This window comes from Drosophila rhopaloa, unplaced genomic scaffold (genome assembly GCF_018152115.1).
Source record: "Drosophila rhopaloa isolate 14029-0021.01 unplaced genomic scaffold, ASM1815211v1 contig_163, whole genome shotgun sequence".
In the NCBI taxonomy this organism is placed as follows: domain Eukaryota; kingdom Metazoa; phylum Arthropoda; class Insecta; order Diptera; family Drosophilidae; genus Drosophila; species Drosophila rhopaloa.
This window is the reverse complement of record NW_025335043.1, coordinates 14,252,060-14,270,021: the sequence shown is the minus strand read 5'-3', so window position 1 is coordinate 14,270,021 and position 17,962 is coordinate 14,252,060. Positions and strand designations below refer to the sequence as shown.

General features: G+C 40.0%; 3 protein-coding genes across 13 annotated transcripts in view; 2 read left to right on the top strand and 1 right to left on the bottom strand.

Moving 5' to 3' along the window:
- The window catches only part of LOC108052880 (supervillin), a 124,442-nt gene that overhangs the window by 20,200 nt on the left and 86,280 nt on the right, over window positions 1-17,962 (bottom strand). For 8 of the 11 annotated variants that reach the window (XM_044458191.1, XM_044458189.1, XM_044458190.1 and 5 more), the window contains one exon: window positions 17,343-17,823. In XM_044458191.1, coding sequence (XP_044314126.1) covers window positions 17,343-17,823 — 481 coding nt within the window. Of the gene's footprint in view, window positions 1-16,543; window positions 16,968-17,338; window positions 17,824-17,962 lie in introns of those variants that run through there. The other 3 variants (XM_044458199.1, XM_044458207.1, XM_044458204.1) reach the window with 3 other exon arrangements.
- Window positions 2,137-4,936, top strand: LOC108052881 (probable cytochrome P450 4d20). The gene is made up of 5 exons (XM_017135403.2): window positions 2,137-2,631; window positions 2,747-3,133; window positions 3,678-3,747; window positions 3,822-4,018; window positions 4,084-4,936. Exons 1-5 carry the CDS (start codon window positions 2,469-2,471, stop codon window positions 4,791-4,793), a joined length of 1,527 nt encoding a protein of 508 aa, XP_016990892.1. The 5' UTR covers window positions 2,137-2,468; the 3' UTR covers window positions 4,794-4,936.
- LOC108052878 lies at window positions 5,652-6,952 on the top strand. Its single transcript, XM_017135400.2, has 2 exons — window positions 5,652-6,114; window positions 6,488-6,952. The coding sequence occupies exons 1-2, from the start codon at window positions 5,704-5,706 to the stop codon at window positions 6,842-6,844; spliced, it is 768 nt and encodes a 255-aa protein (XP_016990889.2). The 5' UTR covers window positions 5,652-5,703; the 3' UTR covers window positions 6,845-6,952.

Here is a 17,962-nt window from a genome sequence, read left to right as displayed (position 1 = left end):
CTCGGCAACTTTGTTGATAGACTTTCGCAATCAGCTGGTATTTGTTTTTCCACGAGCAGGCGCAGTGTCCCAAGCACGTGCTGCTGGCATTACCAACCCTCCAGTGAGTAGACCCGCTCCACCACCCACCAACAAAGACCCATCCCATTCAGGGATCCCCAGACATGTTATTCTTTCGGTTCTACGGTTTGCCGGTTGCCGGGGTAACACCGAAAATGCGTCAAAACAAAACTCCAGCTCTTTGTTCGATGTCAATGGCCATGGAGGGTGGTGCTAAATCTGGGGGAGATTGGGTGGTTTTTCGGGAGTTTGGGAGCCATTGGTAAATGGCAGTTGAGTGACTCTGTGTTTTGACTGCAGCGGAAGCAGGAAACATGCGTTTTTTGGGCAAGCTAAACAAAGGAGTTAACTCGAACCCCACTTACAGCTGCTTAAGATTGGATGCAGCTATATTGTCTATAAGGGAATGGGTATCCATCTCTTCATGGGGTTGTACTACGTGCCTGTCACGGGTTTTCCCCCGTTTCGCAGATGGGCGTGCACTTATTGATTGAGTTTTCCTATATTTTTCCCCGACACCGGGACCCGCATAATTACCTACACTACTTCACCATGAAATTCTTCCGCTTTCTGCTTCAATTTCCCTGGGAATAACGTGAGTCGACGTTTTTTAGCCGGTCTACAATTTGGCCGATTGCTTCACCAGCGTTTGCTTTTCTTTCTGCTTATATCTGGTATCTTTTATAGAAGATATATATATATACTATAGTATGTGACGCTCCCATTTACCGTTCTGCTGGCGTCAGAGGAACAGCGTCATCGTCATGGAAAAGGTAAACTTCTTTCGGGGTTTCGGCGTTTTGATAACTTGTTTTGGTTTCTGGCCAGGCCCATGTCGGCGGATGTCATCCGAGTGCCTTAATTGACCGCCAAGTGAATGTACTTGCTACGACTGTCTCCGGTGTGTTATGCTGAGTTGTCCCCTCCCATCTCTTATGGGTACCCGCACCCTCAGTCCGGACTCCCCACTTCAACTCCAATGAACTCTGCCGCCAAGTTCAACGAGTTAACCGGGAACAACGGCAGCCAGAACTACTAGCAGAAATAGCAGTCCATTCAACTGGAGACCTCGGACACTCAGAAAAAAAGCAACGAAATTTAGAAATTTACTGACTAATGGAGGTCTACAATATATTTAAACAAAAACATTAACTATTAATTCAGTAAAACATGTGAAACAATAAAATAATCTCTATGGTTTTATGAGAGGTTTTACCAACTGTTTGGGTTTTTATTTTATTCTAATTATGAAGAAAAAGATAAGAAAAATGCTGCCAATTTGCTCTTGGTTGTCATTATTTCTTGTCAACTTATTGATTATTTATTGCAAAAAGTAGAAAGGTCGCCAATAGATTTAAAAAATATACAATAATTAAACAAATGTATCCTTTGTTATTTTTATTGTTATTCAGATTTTTTGTCCCTGATTTTCTGAGTGTAGTGTCGAGGTCTGGTCTCGTGTCTTGTCGCCTCGCTCCGATTGTCACAGCTGTTTTTTCTGGAGGGAAGGTAGCTTGGAAGTACAGGGCTTGTACTTGGACTGGTGGCTTGTCAAGTGTCTTGCTCTGCTCATCCAAAGATGCTACTGTTTCCTGGGTGCCCTCGCGGATTTGCTATTTGGCTCGCTCTGGCGCATAAAATTACCTTTTAATTGCTAAGGCTATAAGTCGATCGCTGGGTTGACACTGTACTTTAAACTGCCATATGGAAATGATTGCTGTGAAATCCATTCAAATCAAATTCCAAAACTGAACCGCATGCATAATTAGCAAACAATATGTCATGAGGGCTTATGCAGTAAACAATCGAAATTACACTTTTCAAAATATGATGTGGTTTGACCAGGTTAACTTTTTTTTTGCGATGGGTTCTTAATTTTAATCGTTTTGACGGTAATACTTTGAGTGTCTTTGTATTTTAATATTACCTAGCGTTCAGGGTACATCACAATATGCATGAAACGATCTGAAACTTGTTCCACTCTACCGACCGATCACTGTATGTACACTTTACACTTTCGATATCAGCACTGGCTTATTCGGCATGGGCACTTCGACTATCTGACAGAACGAAAAGCTCGCTTAAAATGTGATCCGCGTGCGGCGAGTTGCAACACTCGAACTTTTAATCAAAACAAAACTCATATGTTTCAACAAAAACCAGTTCCATTGAGAGCAATTCGCTGAGAGGGAGAGAATCCAATTATACAGAGAATATATACAAAAACTTTTAAATACCGAAATTGCGCTTGGCTGGTCAAGCGGCCGGTTATCAACACTCGTCCCAAACAGTTGATCTACAAAAGCGACGGCGTCAACATCGCAAACAAATTTACTGCTGGACTGATCCGAAGCTGATCCCCGCCAATAATCTCCACTCGGAGGTCATCATTACATACAGTAGCTAAAATGTTGCTGACCCTGATTACTGGCGCACTGATCTTGCTCCTGACCTGGGACTTTGCTCGAAAACGGTCGAGAGTCGCTGCCTTTCAGAAGTCCAAGATCCCAGGGCCTATTTCGATTCCGATCCTGGGCTGCGGCCTTCAAGCACTGCACTTAGGAGCGGAGAGTAGGTCCTAACCATAGAATCAATATCAAAAGAAAAATATTTCAAATATTGTTTCTATGGTTTTCTATAAAACCGTTTCTTTAATGGAACAAATCTAATGAAATCTCCTTTTCAGATATTATCCCCTGGGTGGGCGAAAAGTTTGACGAATATGGTAAGACATTTCGTTTTTGGATCCTAGGGGAGTCCTTGATCTACACGAAGGATCTGAAGTATTTCGAGACCATCTTGAGCAGTACCACCCTGCTGGAAAAGGGTCAACTCTACAAGTATCTGCGACCTTTTCTCAACGATGGACTACTCGTTAGCACGGGTAGAAAATGGCATGCCAGGAGGAAGATTTTCACCCATGCCTTTCACTTTAAGGTCCTCGAGCACTATGTGGAGATCATGGATCGGAATAGTGCGATTATGGTGGAGAATCTGAGGACGGTCGCCGATGGTAAAACAGCGCTGGACATGTTGAAGTATGTGTCCTTGGCAGCTCTTGATGTGATCACAGGTTAGTCAAGGTTTCTTGCTAAATTAAGATTTTTATGGCATCATAAATATATAATATTTTACTTGGCTTTAAAATTCTTTACACATTGCGTTTTGAGGATTCTGTATTGTATATTTTCACCAGATTTATATTTAAACAAATAAGAATGAAACACAGGGATTATTTGCCAAGTATCTGGAAACTAAATTCACTGAATTCACATTTTTTGATTATATTTAAATAAAAAGTTTTGTTTAGCGGGTTATAATCTTAATTAATGAACGTTTAATGAGAATATTAATAATCAACTTTAATCTATGAACTATTATTGGTTCAAGTTAAATAAATTAATTCACTTTTTAGATAGTCACAATAATAAAGCAATTAAAAAAGGTCTGTATTTTATCTGTATCTGTATTTTAATAGTCTCACATGCGAGTTAATAATTTGCCTTTTATTTTTTCTCAACAACTAAAAAAATTGTATTAATAATATTGGTTTGTGAATTAAGAACCACTGCTCTGACCGTACTGACTGAGTATTGATTTATTAAACTATTTTGCAGAGGCCGCCATGGGTGTCCAGGTGAATGCCCAGAATGACCCCGATTTTCCGTACATCAAGGCGCTCAAGAGGTGAGTTCATATCGGTATAATAATAAATAGTGGCCTGGGCAACACTTTCTTTATTCTCGCTACCCCTTATGCAGTGTGGTCTATATCCAACCGGATCGCATGTTCAAGTTTTCGCAACGCTACGACTGGCTGTTCCCGCTGGTAGCACCTTTTCTACATAGACGACTTTTGAACGAGATCCGCGTCATGCACGAATTCACCGACAAGGTCATCCGCGAGCGGCGGGAAACTGTGGAGCGGGCGAAGGCCGACGGCACATACCGTCCACTGAGTGGGTGCATTGCATTACCAGGAAGTCATATATAACAACGCTGACTTGTATCCAATCTCTTGCAGGTCTGGGCGATGCCGAAATTGGTCGCAAGTCGCAGATGGCTCTGCTGGACATCCTCCTCCAATCGACTATCGATAATCAACCATTAAACGATGCGGACATTCGCGAGGAGGTGGATACCTTCATGTTCGAGGGCGATGACACCACCAGTAGTGGTGTGTCCCATGCCCTATATGCCATCGCCAGGCATCCAAAAGTTCAAGAGCGTATCTACGAAGAAGTACTGCAAGTCCTAGGCCGGGATCCCTCCGCTCCTGTGACGCAATCCCAGCTAAATGATCTCAAATATCTGGAATGCGTAATCAAGGAGACAATGCGACTATATCCTCCAGTTCCTGCAGTTGGCAGACACACCCACAAGGATCTGCAGATTGGAAACAAGACAATTCCGGCCAATACCAGTATTTATCTGGTTATGTACTTTGCCCATCGAGATCCGGACTATTTCCCCGATCCTCTCAGCTTTAAGCCAGAACGGTTTTTGGATGGAGAAGGGGAAAGTCATGAGATCTTCGCCTATGTGCCCTTCAGTGCTGGGCCTAAGAACTGCATAGGCCAAAAGTTTGCCATTCTGGAGATGAAGGCTCTGATCAGCAAGGTCCTTAGACACTACGAATTGCTTCCCCTTGGAGAGCAGCTCAAGCCAATGTTAAACTTCATCCTGCGTTCAGTCACAGGCATGAATGTGGGTCTTAGACCCAGGAAGTCATAATATACTTTACAAACTCATTTTGTAATTCTTCGGTTAAAGGTAACTGGGATATTCGTGATAAATAGCATGTAAACAATTATGAATTAATACTTAAGCTTTTATAAACCTGTTGATTATCGAAATAAAGACTATTTTCTTACAAAGTGATATTGTGTTAATCTCTAGATACAGGATGTTCTAATCTTTATAAAGTTTGTTAGGTTTTCTAATCGTTGTGTACATAAAACCTGATTAATAAGGTATACTACATTCCCTTAATAAATCTGGGGGGAAAGCTGTTGATCATTTGTAAATAACCTGCTTACTCATCCACCTTGCATTACAACCCCTTAAACGCAATGCGACTCACACAGCTTTACCACAAAGATTGTTCCAATATTTGCGGTGATTATAAAATTAGACCCCCAAACAAAAGGTATTTGAACAGCGCATGAGCGTTGCGCGCCATAAAGAATCCCGAGTTTATCAACATAAAATACTGTATTTACCTAAAGTAAATATTAACCGGCTACTTAGAAAGCATTCACACCGTCGAAAGTTATTCTCAGTGACGGTGTTTTGTATATGATATGTAATAATTTAGTTAAATTTATTCTTTCATTTCTATATTTATAAGGTACAGGTACAGGTCTGTGAATTTCTAGGAAATAGTAAATCTGCCGTGATCCCAATTCAATCATGCCCAGCAGTCTGGTGTTTGTCTAAGGTTTATCATTGGCCAAAAGATAATGCGCCAAGGCAATAGAAACCGTTCGCAAAAACAGATAAGAGCATCGCGAAAGGAAATCACATATCAGGCTTATCAACTCGGGACTGTCAGTCGCATCGGGTGTGCTTATAAAAGAGGCCTCCGTCGGAGGGAGTGCGTCAAAAGAGCTTCTGTATTCAGATCTAGTGAATATCATCTGCAATGTGCCCCGAGATGTCTGTGAAAATGCTAGCCTCGCTGGCAGTGATCGGTTTTCTGGTTTTGTCCTCCGCGGAAGGAATCAGCAGACCTCTGCCTCCATATGTGGGTCTGCCCACCCAGGATGGCCTCACCCGGTTGTTCCTCAACTCGCGGGTCACGCATCGCGATCCCTTCGCCTCGGTGGCCTGTTTCGGTGGTTATATCGGCGAGTCGAACCTCATCGCGGAACTGTACAGTGCAAACTATAGCAGCTGCGCCAAGGCGGCCCAGAATTCGAGGAGGGGCATTGACCATGATTTCCTGGCAACGCGCAGGACCATCAGGCTCTCCTCCGAGAGGGTGTGCCAGGAGCTCAGCGTTTGCAACAGGATCAATGGCACTCTCGACTCCTTCAACTGTCATGCCGCAGTGGTAAGAAATGTCTACCTTATGTAGAACGATTTAATTGAGTCTGGAGATTTTCCAATAGTTCAGTTTATTTCAGTGAATTCAGAAAGTAAAAATTTTTCAATATATAAAACAAAAAAAAAAAAATAATAATAATAATAATAATAATAATCTTTCAATTTAAATGTGGTATACCTTTTAATTAATTATAGTTCTTAATTGTAGTTCTAAAACACCAATTAAAACTGAACATCCTTAACTTTGTCACAAAATAATTACTTGGTTGCAAAGCTTCTATTCTATATCTTTAAAATCTGATATTCCTTTAAATAGTTGTAGATCTTGTGTAACTGGTGTACTTTTCCTTGATCTCTCTAACAAACTCCAACCATTTCAGGGCTCCAATAACACGGTCTCCACGTACAGCATATCTGGAAATGCCTCGGAGTCGGCCAGTTTGCTGCAGGAGCGCTACCGCGTGGTGGATCTGCAGCACGACCAGTGCTGCCACAAGGCGGAGCGCCACTACGTGGAGTCCACCGCCAAGAACTACAACCACCTGCAGGCCTGTCTGGATGGCCGGGCCAAGCCAAAGCCCATGCCCAAGCCCAAGCCCAGCACCACCTCCTCGACCTCCACAACGACCACCACCACCACGACGACCACGGAGGCACCCACCGAACCACCGACCACCACGGAGACCCCTTTAAACTTGGACGATCAGTTCAAGCAGCTTTTAAACTTGTTAAACTAATGCCCACTAAAATGTACAACTTTTTTAAGAACAAGATAAGTTATTAAATAAAGGGCAGTCCTTGGCAAAACAATCCTTGGGCAAACATTTGCACAACTTGAAATTCAACCCTCAGGCAAATGAATTAACCCTGCAAAAAGGGGTTGAAGGATTGAGTTTCGCAAATGGCAAAATAAGAAAGAATTAGCAAAATATTTGGACAGGAAAAAGGGGAAATCCTGGCAATTTGCTTATGTCAGTCAAAAGGCTTTAAAAAATACAACTTAACAGCAGGGAAAAGTACAGATGTTACAGAAATAATACATCTTAAAATATGTATTGTAACATCTCTCGCTCGCTTTTAAATGGCCATATGCGGTTATTAGATAATGATTAATGAGCTCCAAAAGAAAGACTTCCAAAAACCAGCCCGAGGCTCTTCCGTTTTTCGACACCTCAAGCGGAAACACTTTGATTAATGATCCGGTATAAAGAAATTATTTCGGCCAATAATGAGCAAAATGAGAATTAATTTAACAAGATCTTGAGATCGAAAAAATAGGCAAAGGCAGAATTATTATGCCATTTATGGCAATGAAAATCAAAGTGGAAGAGCAGACCAAACTGGAGAATAAGCCATTGAAGCTGGCCGCTCGTAGGTGCCAATCCCACATCTCCTGCCCCTTTCTTCTCAGTCAAAAGAACACGTTTGGCTTTTATGGCTTTCGGGTTTTTGTTTTTTGTTGCCTCTTTCCCTTTTAAGTCGATGGCCAAGTCGGCTTTTCTCTGTGAATGTCTCCGCCTTTTGAGGGCCTAAAAAAAAAAGAACGAGATTCAGGGAAAAACAAAGACATAGACGAAACACCTGTTGGCCGCAGAGCAAGTGGCTCATTTATTAGCACAATTGGCGTGGCATTCGACGCTGGTTTTTTTATGGACCGACTAGAACCGAGTAGTATGCCACTTATGTGCAATTCTCGGAATGCGATTACGTCAATCTGGATGCGTTTTATTGCAGACATAAGGGGAGTGTCCGAGTCTTCGGCTGGTTTCTAATTTATTTTTGCTACGAAACTAATTAAAATGCAACTTGTAGTTGGGTGTTTACGACGTGGGTTCTGACAATTGCCGGTGAAAATCCCCAGGAATGTGAATGGGAGTGATCAGGTGATAAAGATTGTAATTTATAAGCAGTAAATTTACACAGCCATGGCACATTTCTTCAATTACCCGGTCTGCAGATTTAGTTAATTAATTTTTGCACTCCATAAAAACTTAATTGATTTGACCAAACACCAGTCATTACTCAACTCTGGCAAATTTTTCGCACTGGCTTTCATCCGATATGGTTGATGTTGAAATGTGAGGAATTAATCACCTACTCATGTGAGCTGCAGAGCTCTATTCCTAACCCACATTGACGGCACAATTTACGCGCTTCATTGAGCCTCGGTCGAGACTCTGGGTCTAACCCACTCAGGCATGGCGAAAAACTGAAAAAAAAACAAATAATAAACAAACAAGAGGCGGACAAAAATCTGAGGCTTGTCAACGTTATGCATAACCAAACGAAACGAGTTTTCCTCTGCCGAAAACGTGAACTTTTCATTTTCATTGGGGCACAGACAGAAAATTGGGGAAATGTGTTAATGCTAATGCAACGTGAAAGAGCGAGAGCTGGTGAAAAATGCCCAATAAATATTTGCAAATGTTTTGCATAAATAAATGAAAATTGCTTATGCCAAAACGAAGCAGGCTGACAGCCTGGCCAATTAAGGCAAAAGTTGCAAGTGCGATGGCGGCATCGTTGTCACCAAAAACAAAAGCCAAGAAAAAATGTTGCAGCCGGTAATTGAGGCAACGAATTAACAACATCCTGTCTAGGTTATAGGAATTAAATCCATAATAATTTTCAATTTCAGTGTTTGCTATTAAAATATTTAGGTATTTAAAATCAGTTACACAAAATAGTGAAAGGATATACATTTTGTTTTAAATTTTTAGAGCCCATATCAATAGATTTTAAATGGAGTTTTTCGTCATTGGAATACCTATAATTAAACATTATTTTACAGACAGCTTTTATTACCACCAATCACTATACGATTCACTTTTATTAACCCCTAAAGTTTAAGAGTTTTAGTGTGCTTATTAACTGGATATACCTTTGGTATCAATACGTTTATAGGGTATTTAACCAACTGTTCGTAAAACTAGTTTGCCTGGAGCAGAAAAAAATAAGCAACAACTGAAAGCGCAGAAAAGGAAATCGTCGCCCGTCGTCATCGAAGTTGTTGCTGTTGGTGCCTTTTAAGGCTTTTTGGCGTGTTGCGCATGCGCCGTGTATGCTATCAATTTCAGTACGTTTGCATGTATGGGTGCGTGTATCTATGTGTCCGTGTATTCGGGTCATTCGCATTTTCACATTTTAAGGCGTAAGTTGTTTTTGGTTTTGCATGTTGATTTTCTTAAGATTTCTGCCTTGCAGCCTGCACTTGCTGCCTTTAGCTGTTGCACGTTGCAACTTTTACTGTCAGTGAACAGAGAGGGACCCCGCCCCCTCGCCTCGCCACGCCCCCTTCTCAGCCTGTCTCGGCCAAGTTTGTGGAGCCGCCTGTTAATGGGTAATGGCATGTTGTTGCTGTCCCGATGAAGCGATTTTTGCTTTGTTTGTTACTTAATTGCGCCAAAGTCATTAATAATCGATTAACAGTATATGGCAAGAGGATGCTGATGCTGATGATAATGGCAGATCGGAGTTGGAAACTGGGGAAGGAAGTGCCTGGAGCTTCCTTTCGGTGGAGAGAGAGTGAGCCATTTAGGAGATTACATGTCACTGTAATGTCTTACCCATTCATCATCAGTAAGTCAATAAAAATCCAGTTCTGATCGTAGCAATGGCTTTTACAAATCAGCACAGGAGTCGAAGCAAGTAATAGACAAACGTTTAAAGAAATATTATACAATTTCATTTACGCCGAAAAATTACTTTAGTTTAAGACTAACTAAATTACTTTATCACAAACGTAATTGGTTAACCTATCATAAAATAACTCTTTAAGAAAACGTTTTTATTTCATATAATATTAGTAAATTTACAAGGTCAGTCACTTTGAAAGACTTTTTCAGAGACATAATACATAAATCATACATTATTGCTCAAATTCAAACAGAAACTTCTTTACAAACAACTGATAATAAAAATCCTTAAATAAATATTTATCAATATTTTACTTATTAAGTTCCGTACTGCTTACTAAAACGCCATTCTGATGTGTTTCGAATTATGGAAGTCCGCCTGTTTATGTCAGATGTCTAGCTTTTCGCGTGGAAGCCTAAGCACCGAGCAACAGGTGTCTAATTGATTGACTGACAAGCGACAGTCGACAGGCGAGATGCGATGATTGGGGGTCTGGGAGTTGGATGGGAGCCACAACTCCAGATGGAGTTGGAGATGGAGATGGAAATGGCAATGCACTGACAGCCAGGGCCAAACAATGCAATTCAATATATCAAAGGAAAACAGCTCATTGTTTGTCACTCTGTCGCCCAGAAATCGATAATACTCCCGAGATAGCAAGTGGCGGGGCGGGGAAATGTTGGCCTGAATATATCGAGGAAGTTCGTAGAACGTACAAAGGAAATTGAATAACCAAGCACACGAAGATGCACAGCCAGACCAAGGACCGAAATAATAAATGCCCAATGATGATATCTATGACAGGGCAGACAGACAAAGGAGCCAAACCAGCAGGCCCAGCACAAAGAGTTGCTTTCAGCTGCTGTAAGTTGGAGTCCGGAATGGAGAGGAGAAGAGGAGGAGATCGGGGGCAGTGGCGAGGAGGCATCTCCACTTTGCATTCGCTGGAAGCTGCACATAAAAAAAGGAAGATCGCGTTTATGCTCGCAGTAAACGAACAAGATGAACAACGAAATATTTATAGATTTTCTTTTATAACATTTATTTAACTAAATATATTTTATTTGTGATCTTGCCACAGAGTACACCTTGCTACAGATTATGCATTGATATTTAACGTTAGGATTCTTGGGGATTATAAAACAGGTAATTAACTTTTGGGACAGATAACATTAACCGTCACAAAATAGTGATAAATAAAAAATCAACCCCTTAAGCTATTCATAACCAACAAATTTAGTAAGAACATCGACTGCCACTTTAAATCTTTCAGTTGATCTTACAGGAAATATTGAAATATTTCTCCAAGTTTGTGGGCCGGTTGCAGCTGCAGATTTATGAGCGCTTGTCAGACAACAAAAGTAGCAAATACGAGTCCAAGTCGCAGCCCAGAACTTTGTCCGAAATGAGTTCATTGTACGAGGACGCGAAGGAGGTGGTTAAACCGTCATCTTTCTCCCCACGAGAGGCCCTCCATGAATGCCTTAGCTAATGAGTTGTCAACTGCCCTGATGAGTTTTATTTGCCAGGCAGACAGGGCAGACAAACATGGCATGCAAATAGTGCACAAAACAAGAGCCTTGGGGATTTGGATTTGCATATTATCCTGTCGGGTTTGTTGACTTCGCGAGTGTCAAAGTCAATGTCGGAAAAACTCCGTCTGGGACTGGTGAAGTGACAGTTTAAGTGCATCTATTACAGCTCCTACCCCTAAAAATATGCGGCCACAAAACGGCGACTCACGTTTCCGCTTCTGGCCATAAAACCGTCTAGATTTATGGCTTTGGCTATTGGCGTCAAAGCATAAAAGGATGCGATGCGTTGGCCAAAAATGACTCATAAAATATGCACTAACCGAGTGGAACTAGTGGTTTCCGCTTCACTTTGTAGCTGAGCAATACGAAATGGGGATGCAACCGAGTAGATAGTTATCAGAGATTTTTTAAGGTAGTTACTCTTATTTTATTGGTTAACTACCATTAAAATTCCAATCGATATGCCGGCCATAAATGACTCATTAGAAATGGACTCCACATAATAGAACTTTAATAGCAAATATCAAAAGTAACGGACATAAAAAAGCTTTTAAACAGTGTAATTAAGTTTTAATAGAATTCCGATTCTCAATTCCTTCAGATACTGTTAAAATTCACAGCTTTTCAAAGCGTTTCTAAAGCCTCCAACTGTTGGCAATTAATTCTCATTAAAATCAAATTAAGTCAGCCATATCCACTAAGCCAATTTTCAAATTTCATCATTTCCTGCCAATGGTTTTTCTGAGCAGCCTTTTTTTTGGTTTGTTGTATTTTTGAGTAATTCAATTCCAATTGCGAAAACTTAAAGTTTTTGGGAGGCCATATGTGTGGAGAAGGGAGATCATGGAGCCATAAATTAGTCAGCCTAAAAACTGTGGGGCATTGATGGGGTATTTAATGAGCTGCAAGTGTGGGAGATGTATTTCATAAAGCGCTCAATCAAGGGTTTATCTCCCCACTAAGTCCAATTAAACGATAGTTGGACACTCAACGCCACAGGCCAATTTGCAGCAACTTGCCCAGACAAATTGAGGAAGCGGAGCATTTGAAACTAACAGAAACGGCCAGCAGGGGATACATTTTCAGATACACTTAACCAGATACAAAGATACAGATACAAGGCAACAGCTGTGCAAACCGTAACCAAAAAGTCTGAAAGAGCGGCACCTAAGTAAACAGGGTATAAACCGAAAAGAGTCAATGTACTAGAGCCGAAGATTGTGTAATATTTTAGACAACTTTGGGAAGGCAAACGCGATTGGATCGGGGATCGCTTGCAGGACCCATTAAACTTACCCCAGTCGCGCGAACAACTTTATATCCAGCGACATGCTGCTGCTGCACAGATTTTTTCCAATAAAAATAATATTTATAGCCCCGCGGACCAGAACAAACCGAAGCGAAAACATAATTAATGGATCAGTGCCTTGGAATTATGTGAGTTTAATGGTTGTGTAATCTGGAAATGCATTTCCCAGCACGCAGCGCAGCATCAAATAACATGCCCCTAAATGGAAATGTTTCTCCACTTGATTGGGGCGGGGTATGGATATTGGTATGGGTATAGTATGGGTCTATGGTTATATAGCTGTGGGATCGGATCAGCCGCAAAGCTTTCCGTTTGATAATGCATCATTCGATCACGCGGCGTCGACCATGGCGGCATTTTTCAATTAATGCCAGCCGATCCAAAGCGAACTGAGCTGCCATATGCACTCAGACAAATGGGTTTTAAATTAAACATGTCTAAAAATAGAGTTTTTGTTTAAAGCCAAATGATTTTCATATTAGAGAATGATTCCCATTAATTTCAGTTTTTTATTATTATCATAATGGTATTTCCTTAAATGGTATTTCCTTAAATGGTATTTTTTAATAAGTTCTTATTGTTTTATTCACAGCTAATAACATTTAAAACACCGTCTATTAACTTATTAACTCCTTTTTTGTTTTTATTTAAATAGATTGTTAATATACATAAGCGAACTAATGCTTTCCAAAAAATTAGCTAAAACATAAGTGCAACATGAAAATGAAAGCAGACATTTATTTACTTTAAACCCATTTTCTCTTTTAAATGATCTTTGTTTTGAGTCTGGTAGTAAGGAATCAATCATAAATAAGAGAATCAACCTAAACCATTTCGTAGGTACCAATTATTTGTGTGATTTTACCTATACATCTATAATTATGATTATTTTTTATAACTTTTTTTTGTGTTCAGGGCGAGGCCTCTTAGTTTTTCAGCTGAACTGCTCCTCCCGCAGAACTTTGTTTCAATCCGCTTCGTTTATTTGCTTTGGCTCATTAGCGTTTGGACTCACGTTTTTCCTACTCCGACGTGATCGGGCGTTGCTATCTGTATTCCCCGGGGCATCTGCCCTCTCTTTCGTCGTTTTGGGCGCTGTGCATTTGGGGTAATGCACATCCAAATCCAACACTTTCCCATGTGGCGTGTAGAGTGAAATTAACCCCGAGTGCCACTTGACTATCATAAAAATACGAAGCGATAAGCAGCACTCGACTGTCTATTTATGGCCAATCGTTTGTTTTGTTTACAAATGAGCTCTTTGCCATAAAAATGGAAATCGAAGAAGCAACTTCTAATCTAGGTAAACTATATAGGCATATTTTCTAGGTAAAGAAAACTATACTCCACTATTACTTCTCCAAACAAGCGGTTTCTTATCAAGCGTTTTCAGGGTAAGTTTAAGGTAAACATAATATATTTCTCTATAACAGTAAGTGAAATAGACCCATTATTATACAACTTGATAAGATGTAATATACTTATACACATAATTTCAAAGCAACTCAATAAGGGTTTTATAACTTATGTATACTTTGCTCTCACATCACTGTTCCTCAATTTCTATCTAAAACAAATAAATTGTTGTCAAACAAAATGAAAATCAAATAGGGATTTATTTCATTGTTAGCATTTGACTAAACACCAGTACTGACAAGTTAAATAAGCAAAACTGTTGAAATATGAGACTAATCAGTTTCTCTGAAAGCATTGCCTGCATTATTTTCCATGTGGATTTACTATTATTTAATTGGCTCTGTCCAGACACGCTTCCCATTAATTCGTAAATCATGGCCTGGCAAATAAAACAAATTGCAAACTAATTTCGTTTTCATTTCTCGCCTATCAAATGGCACCGCCAAAAGAAATTCGCCACGGGCCAATACGAAAGATAAAAAAAGCAAAATAAAGGCACAAATTATGCAAATTCCTTGAAAACGAAAGGCATTCTCCAACGACTTAAACATTTGATTCGCTCCGCATTTGAGTATTCATTAGCTGTGATATTGTGGATTACCAGTTTTTTGGGGGGAGTTTACTGAAGTTATGCAATAAAAATCAGAAATGTTTGAATAAACAAATTAAAAGATTGAAAATGAGTTGCTGGAGGACAAACTCTTTTAATTTTGATGGATTTACTTTTTCAATGAGTTTGCTTTTGGATACTTATGCAAATGCTGGCCTTAATTGGGGACCTTGAACCTAAAGACAATAGACATTAAACACTTGATAATTAAAATCGACTAAATCATCAAAATTTGGCTAAAATTGCTCGAGCGAGTCGGGCTTAAACACTGGAAAATAAGAAAAAACCAAAACAAAAGCGGCGGCTGCAAAGTTTTTTTAATGAGAGGGACAGAGAGAGAAAAAGAATAGAGTCCAAGTGCAAGCAAACAAGGAAAGACCAAAAATATATGTATGGACAAAAAGCATGACGACAAAAACAAGAAAATTTAAATAATAATCTGCGACGCTGAGATACACTTCAATAAAAATAATCCCATTTAACTTTCTTATTACAATTTAATTATTTTCAAGTCAATCGAAAATACTTATCTATTTGATATAAATATCTTTATAGCAAAAATGCTTTAAATTATAATAATTTAAAATTTTTAGAAATTTTACAAACTTATTCTGATTTGATGATTTTTTAAAAATTTTCCCAATCAGTAAAGATAGTTTTCTAATGGTTCCAGGTGTGTTAACTAAGCTGTATAAAAACAAAATCTTATACCTTTACCCCAATTAATCTCAGTGCATAACAGTCTGCAGAGATTTCGGTGAATCAGCAAATTGTTTGAATGGAAATAATACAAAACAACCTTTTACGGTTTTTTCGTCTGTTTGGCTGCAGGTAAGACAAGGAGGACAGGAGTTAGAGCGAGATAGAAGAAGGCAGATGAAACCCTTGGCGAAAAAATGAAAAACTAAAGGAAGTTCTGTCTGGTTTTTTGAATAGAAACTAAATAATTTTTACAAACCTTGAAATGAGAGCAATAAACGCCGCTTATTCGTCGCAATTTGCACTTGCACTTTCAATGGCCAGCAATTGTTTTTTCGCTAATTGAGAACTACACGTAATAAAATCTTCTTTTTGTCTCGAGCAATGACGAATTATTATTGGAACGCGCTAAATTAGCATAATGCAATTGACGAAACAACTAGTTTTGCAACCGGCACAAAATGCGCGCGCGATTGCCAAATGTAAACAGAACAGAATAAAACCGAAAGCGTCGCACTTAAAATCCGTGTAAAAACGTTGTAAATTTACTAGCAAATATATGTAAAGAGGAATATTCTTGTGCGGCACTAATATCCATTAATATTTGTTGATATGTTTTATAAACAAAGTCACCCGAGGACCGAGACTTTCGATTCCACGCGCGTCCGAATCAGCTGGCGTCGTTTTTTGTAATAACCAACAACAAAATGCGGGGGATGCTTTTATAGCCTACGGGCCAGTGGGACCGTCCCACGGTAGAGCCAAACACCTTAAGATTTGGTGGTGCGTCACACTGGCGCGGTAACAGAACTCTGTTAAATGCTAACATGAACAGAAAACGCAGGGGGTCACACGCACAGACTAACATAGCTCTGTCAAATGTCTGGCAGCTCTAAAAATATTGTACCCGCTAAAACGCACTGTTAACCGATATCAAAACCGTTGACTTTTTAAAAGTAACAATGTATTCCTAAAGAATTAAGGGCATTCAAATCGATGATTTTCCCTATATCAACAGGCGAGTTGCTATTTGCACATAATAATATCATTTAAATTTTAGCGGGGAAATATTCGGTAATATATTAGTTCCATGCTGCTATTAAACATTCAGTTAGTAAGGAATAACAGTTAGTGGCCAAACAAAACTACAGTTAAATAGGATTTCCATCAACTTTATTAATGTTTCTTTTTATTTACTTATTTTTTAGTTTTTTATCTGCGCTTTGGCATTACGTAAAAATATATTGTGGCATAATATATTGTTTAAACAAGTTGTCGATAAAATATATATATTATTTTTTTTGTGTATATATCAGTTAATTAGTTTTTGCACAAATGGTAGTAAGCATTGCAAGTTTAAACTTAACTTCTAATTTTTTACAAAATGTTTCGGTTGAAGAAGCTTGTAAAAGGGTTTCGGTTGCAATGGCTGTTGCTGCATTATTTGCCGCTGTTGCTGCTGTACCTGCAATATTTGCTGCTGTAGCAGCAATTGTTGCTGCTGGAGCAGCAATATTGGCTGATGCTGCTGCTGCACTTGCAACATTTGCTGCTGGTGTTGCTGCTGCGGCTGCTGCTGCTGAGGATGTTGCTGTGACCGCTGGCCAAGTGGACAGTAATAGCTCCTCGCCACGGGTTGCACTCTGACTAGGAATCTTTTCGTTCGAGTGCGGAAAATGGGTTTAATCAAAAGCAAAAAGTCTTTTCGGCAAACGAACACAAGTTGTGGGTGAACGCGAAGACATTTACAAATGTTTGATACAAAACATTGAACTTCTATCTAATGTAAATTTCATCTCAATTTTGCATTAATTGTAAATATTTAGTTTTACTTTTGGGAACCAGTCTTGAGAAGCACACACATTTGATGCGCTGTCTAAACGTTATGTATATACGAGTATAAAACCATGATGCTGAATATCGATGCACACACTATCGAGTCTTTCGGGGATCGGTTAGTAGCTAGGGGTTAGTACACTAACACACGAAGCACAGGACTCAGATGCTGGACGTGGAGGACCAGGACTCACCCATCTGGCTGATGTGGCTGCTGCTGCTGCGATTGCTGTTGCTGCCGGCGACGTCTGGCCACAGCACTATTTTTGATAATGGCCTCGATCTCGCGACCCCCCGAACTCTCGCCCTCCGATGCCGAGGCACAATTCCCGGCCGCATCTTCACTGGCCGCCGCCGATCGAGGTTGTCCCAAGGTGGCGAGATTCCTCACCAGGTTCACTGCATCATCGTGTTTCGGTGTCGAGTTCTCCTTGGACACATTCCTCAGGATCTGGGCTAAATTCCTTTGCGGATTGTCCACCTCATCACTAGTTCCTTTAGTGGCATCTGCCGTGGTGGCAGATTTGCGGAGATTGGAAACAGTAGCATGAGTGGAGCGTTTGAGGCGATTCTTCAGCTCGGCATTGAGATCCACAGGCATTAAACCGCGTCCCATGCCCACCATAGGTTTTCCCGTCTTAAGAATGCTCTTAAGTGGTTCGGCGGTGGGTTTTCCTATAAAGTGAAATAGATTTTATATTATTAACTTAGATCAAAATAGTTCCTTATTAAAGATAGCAATAAATCAATGAATAAAAAAGGCAGGCAAAATCATACATAATATGCCCAACAAGCGCTTAGTTGCAAACTTTGA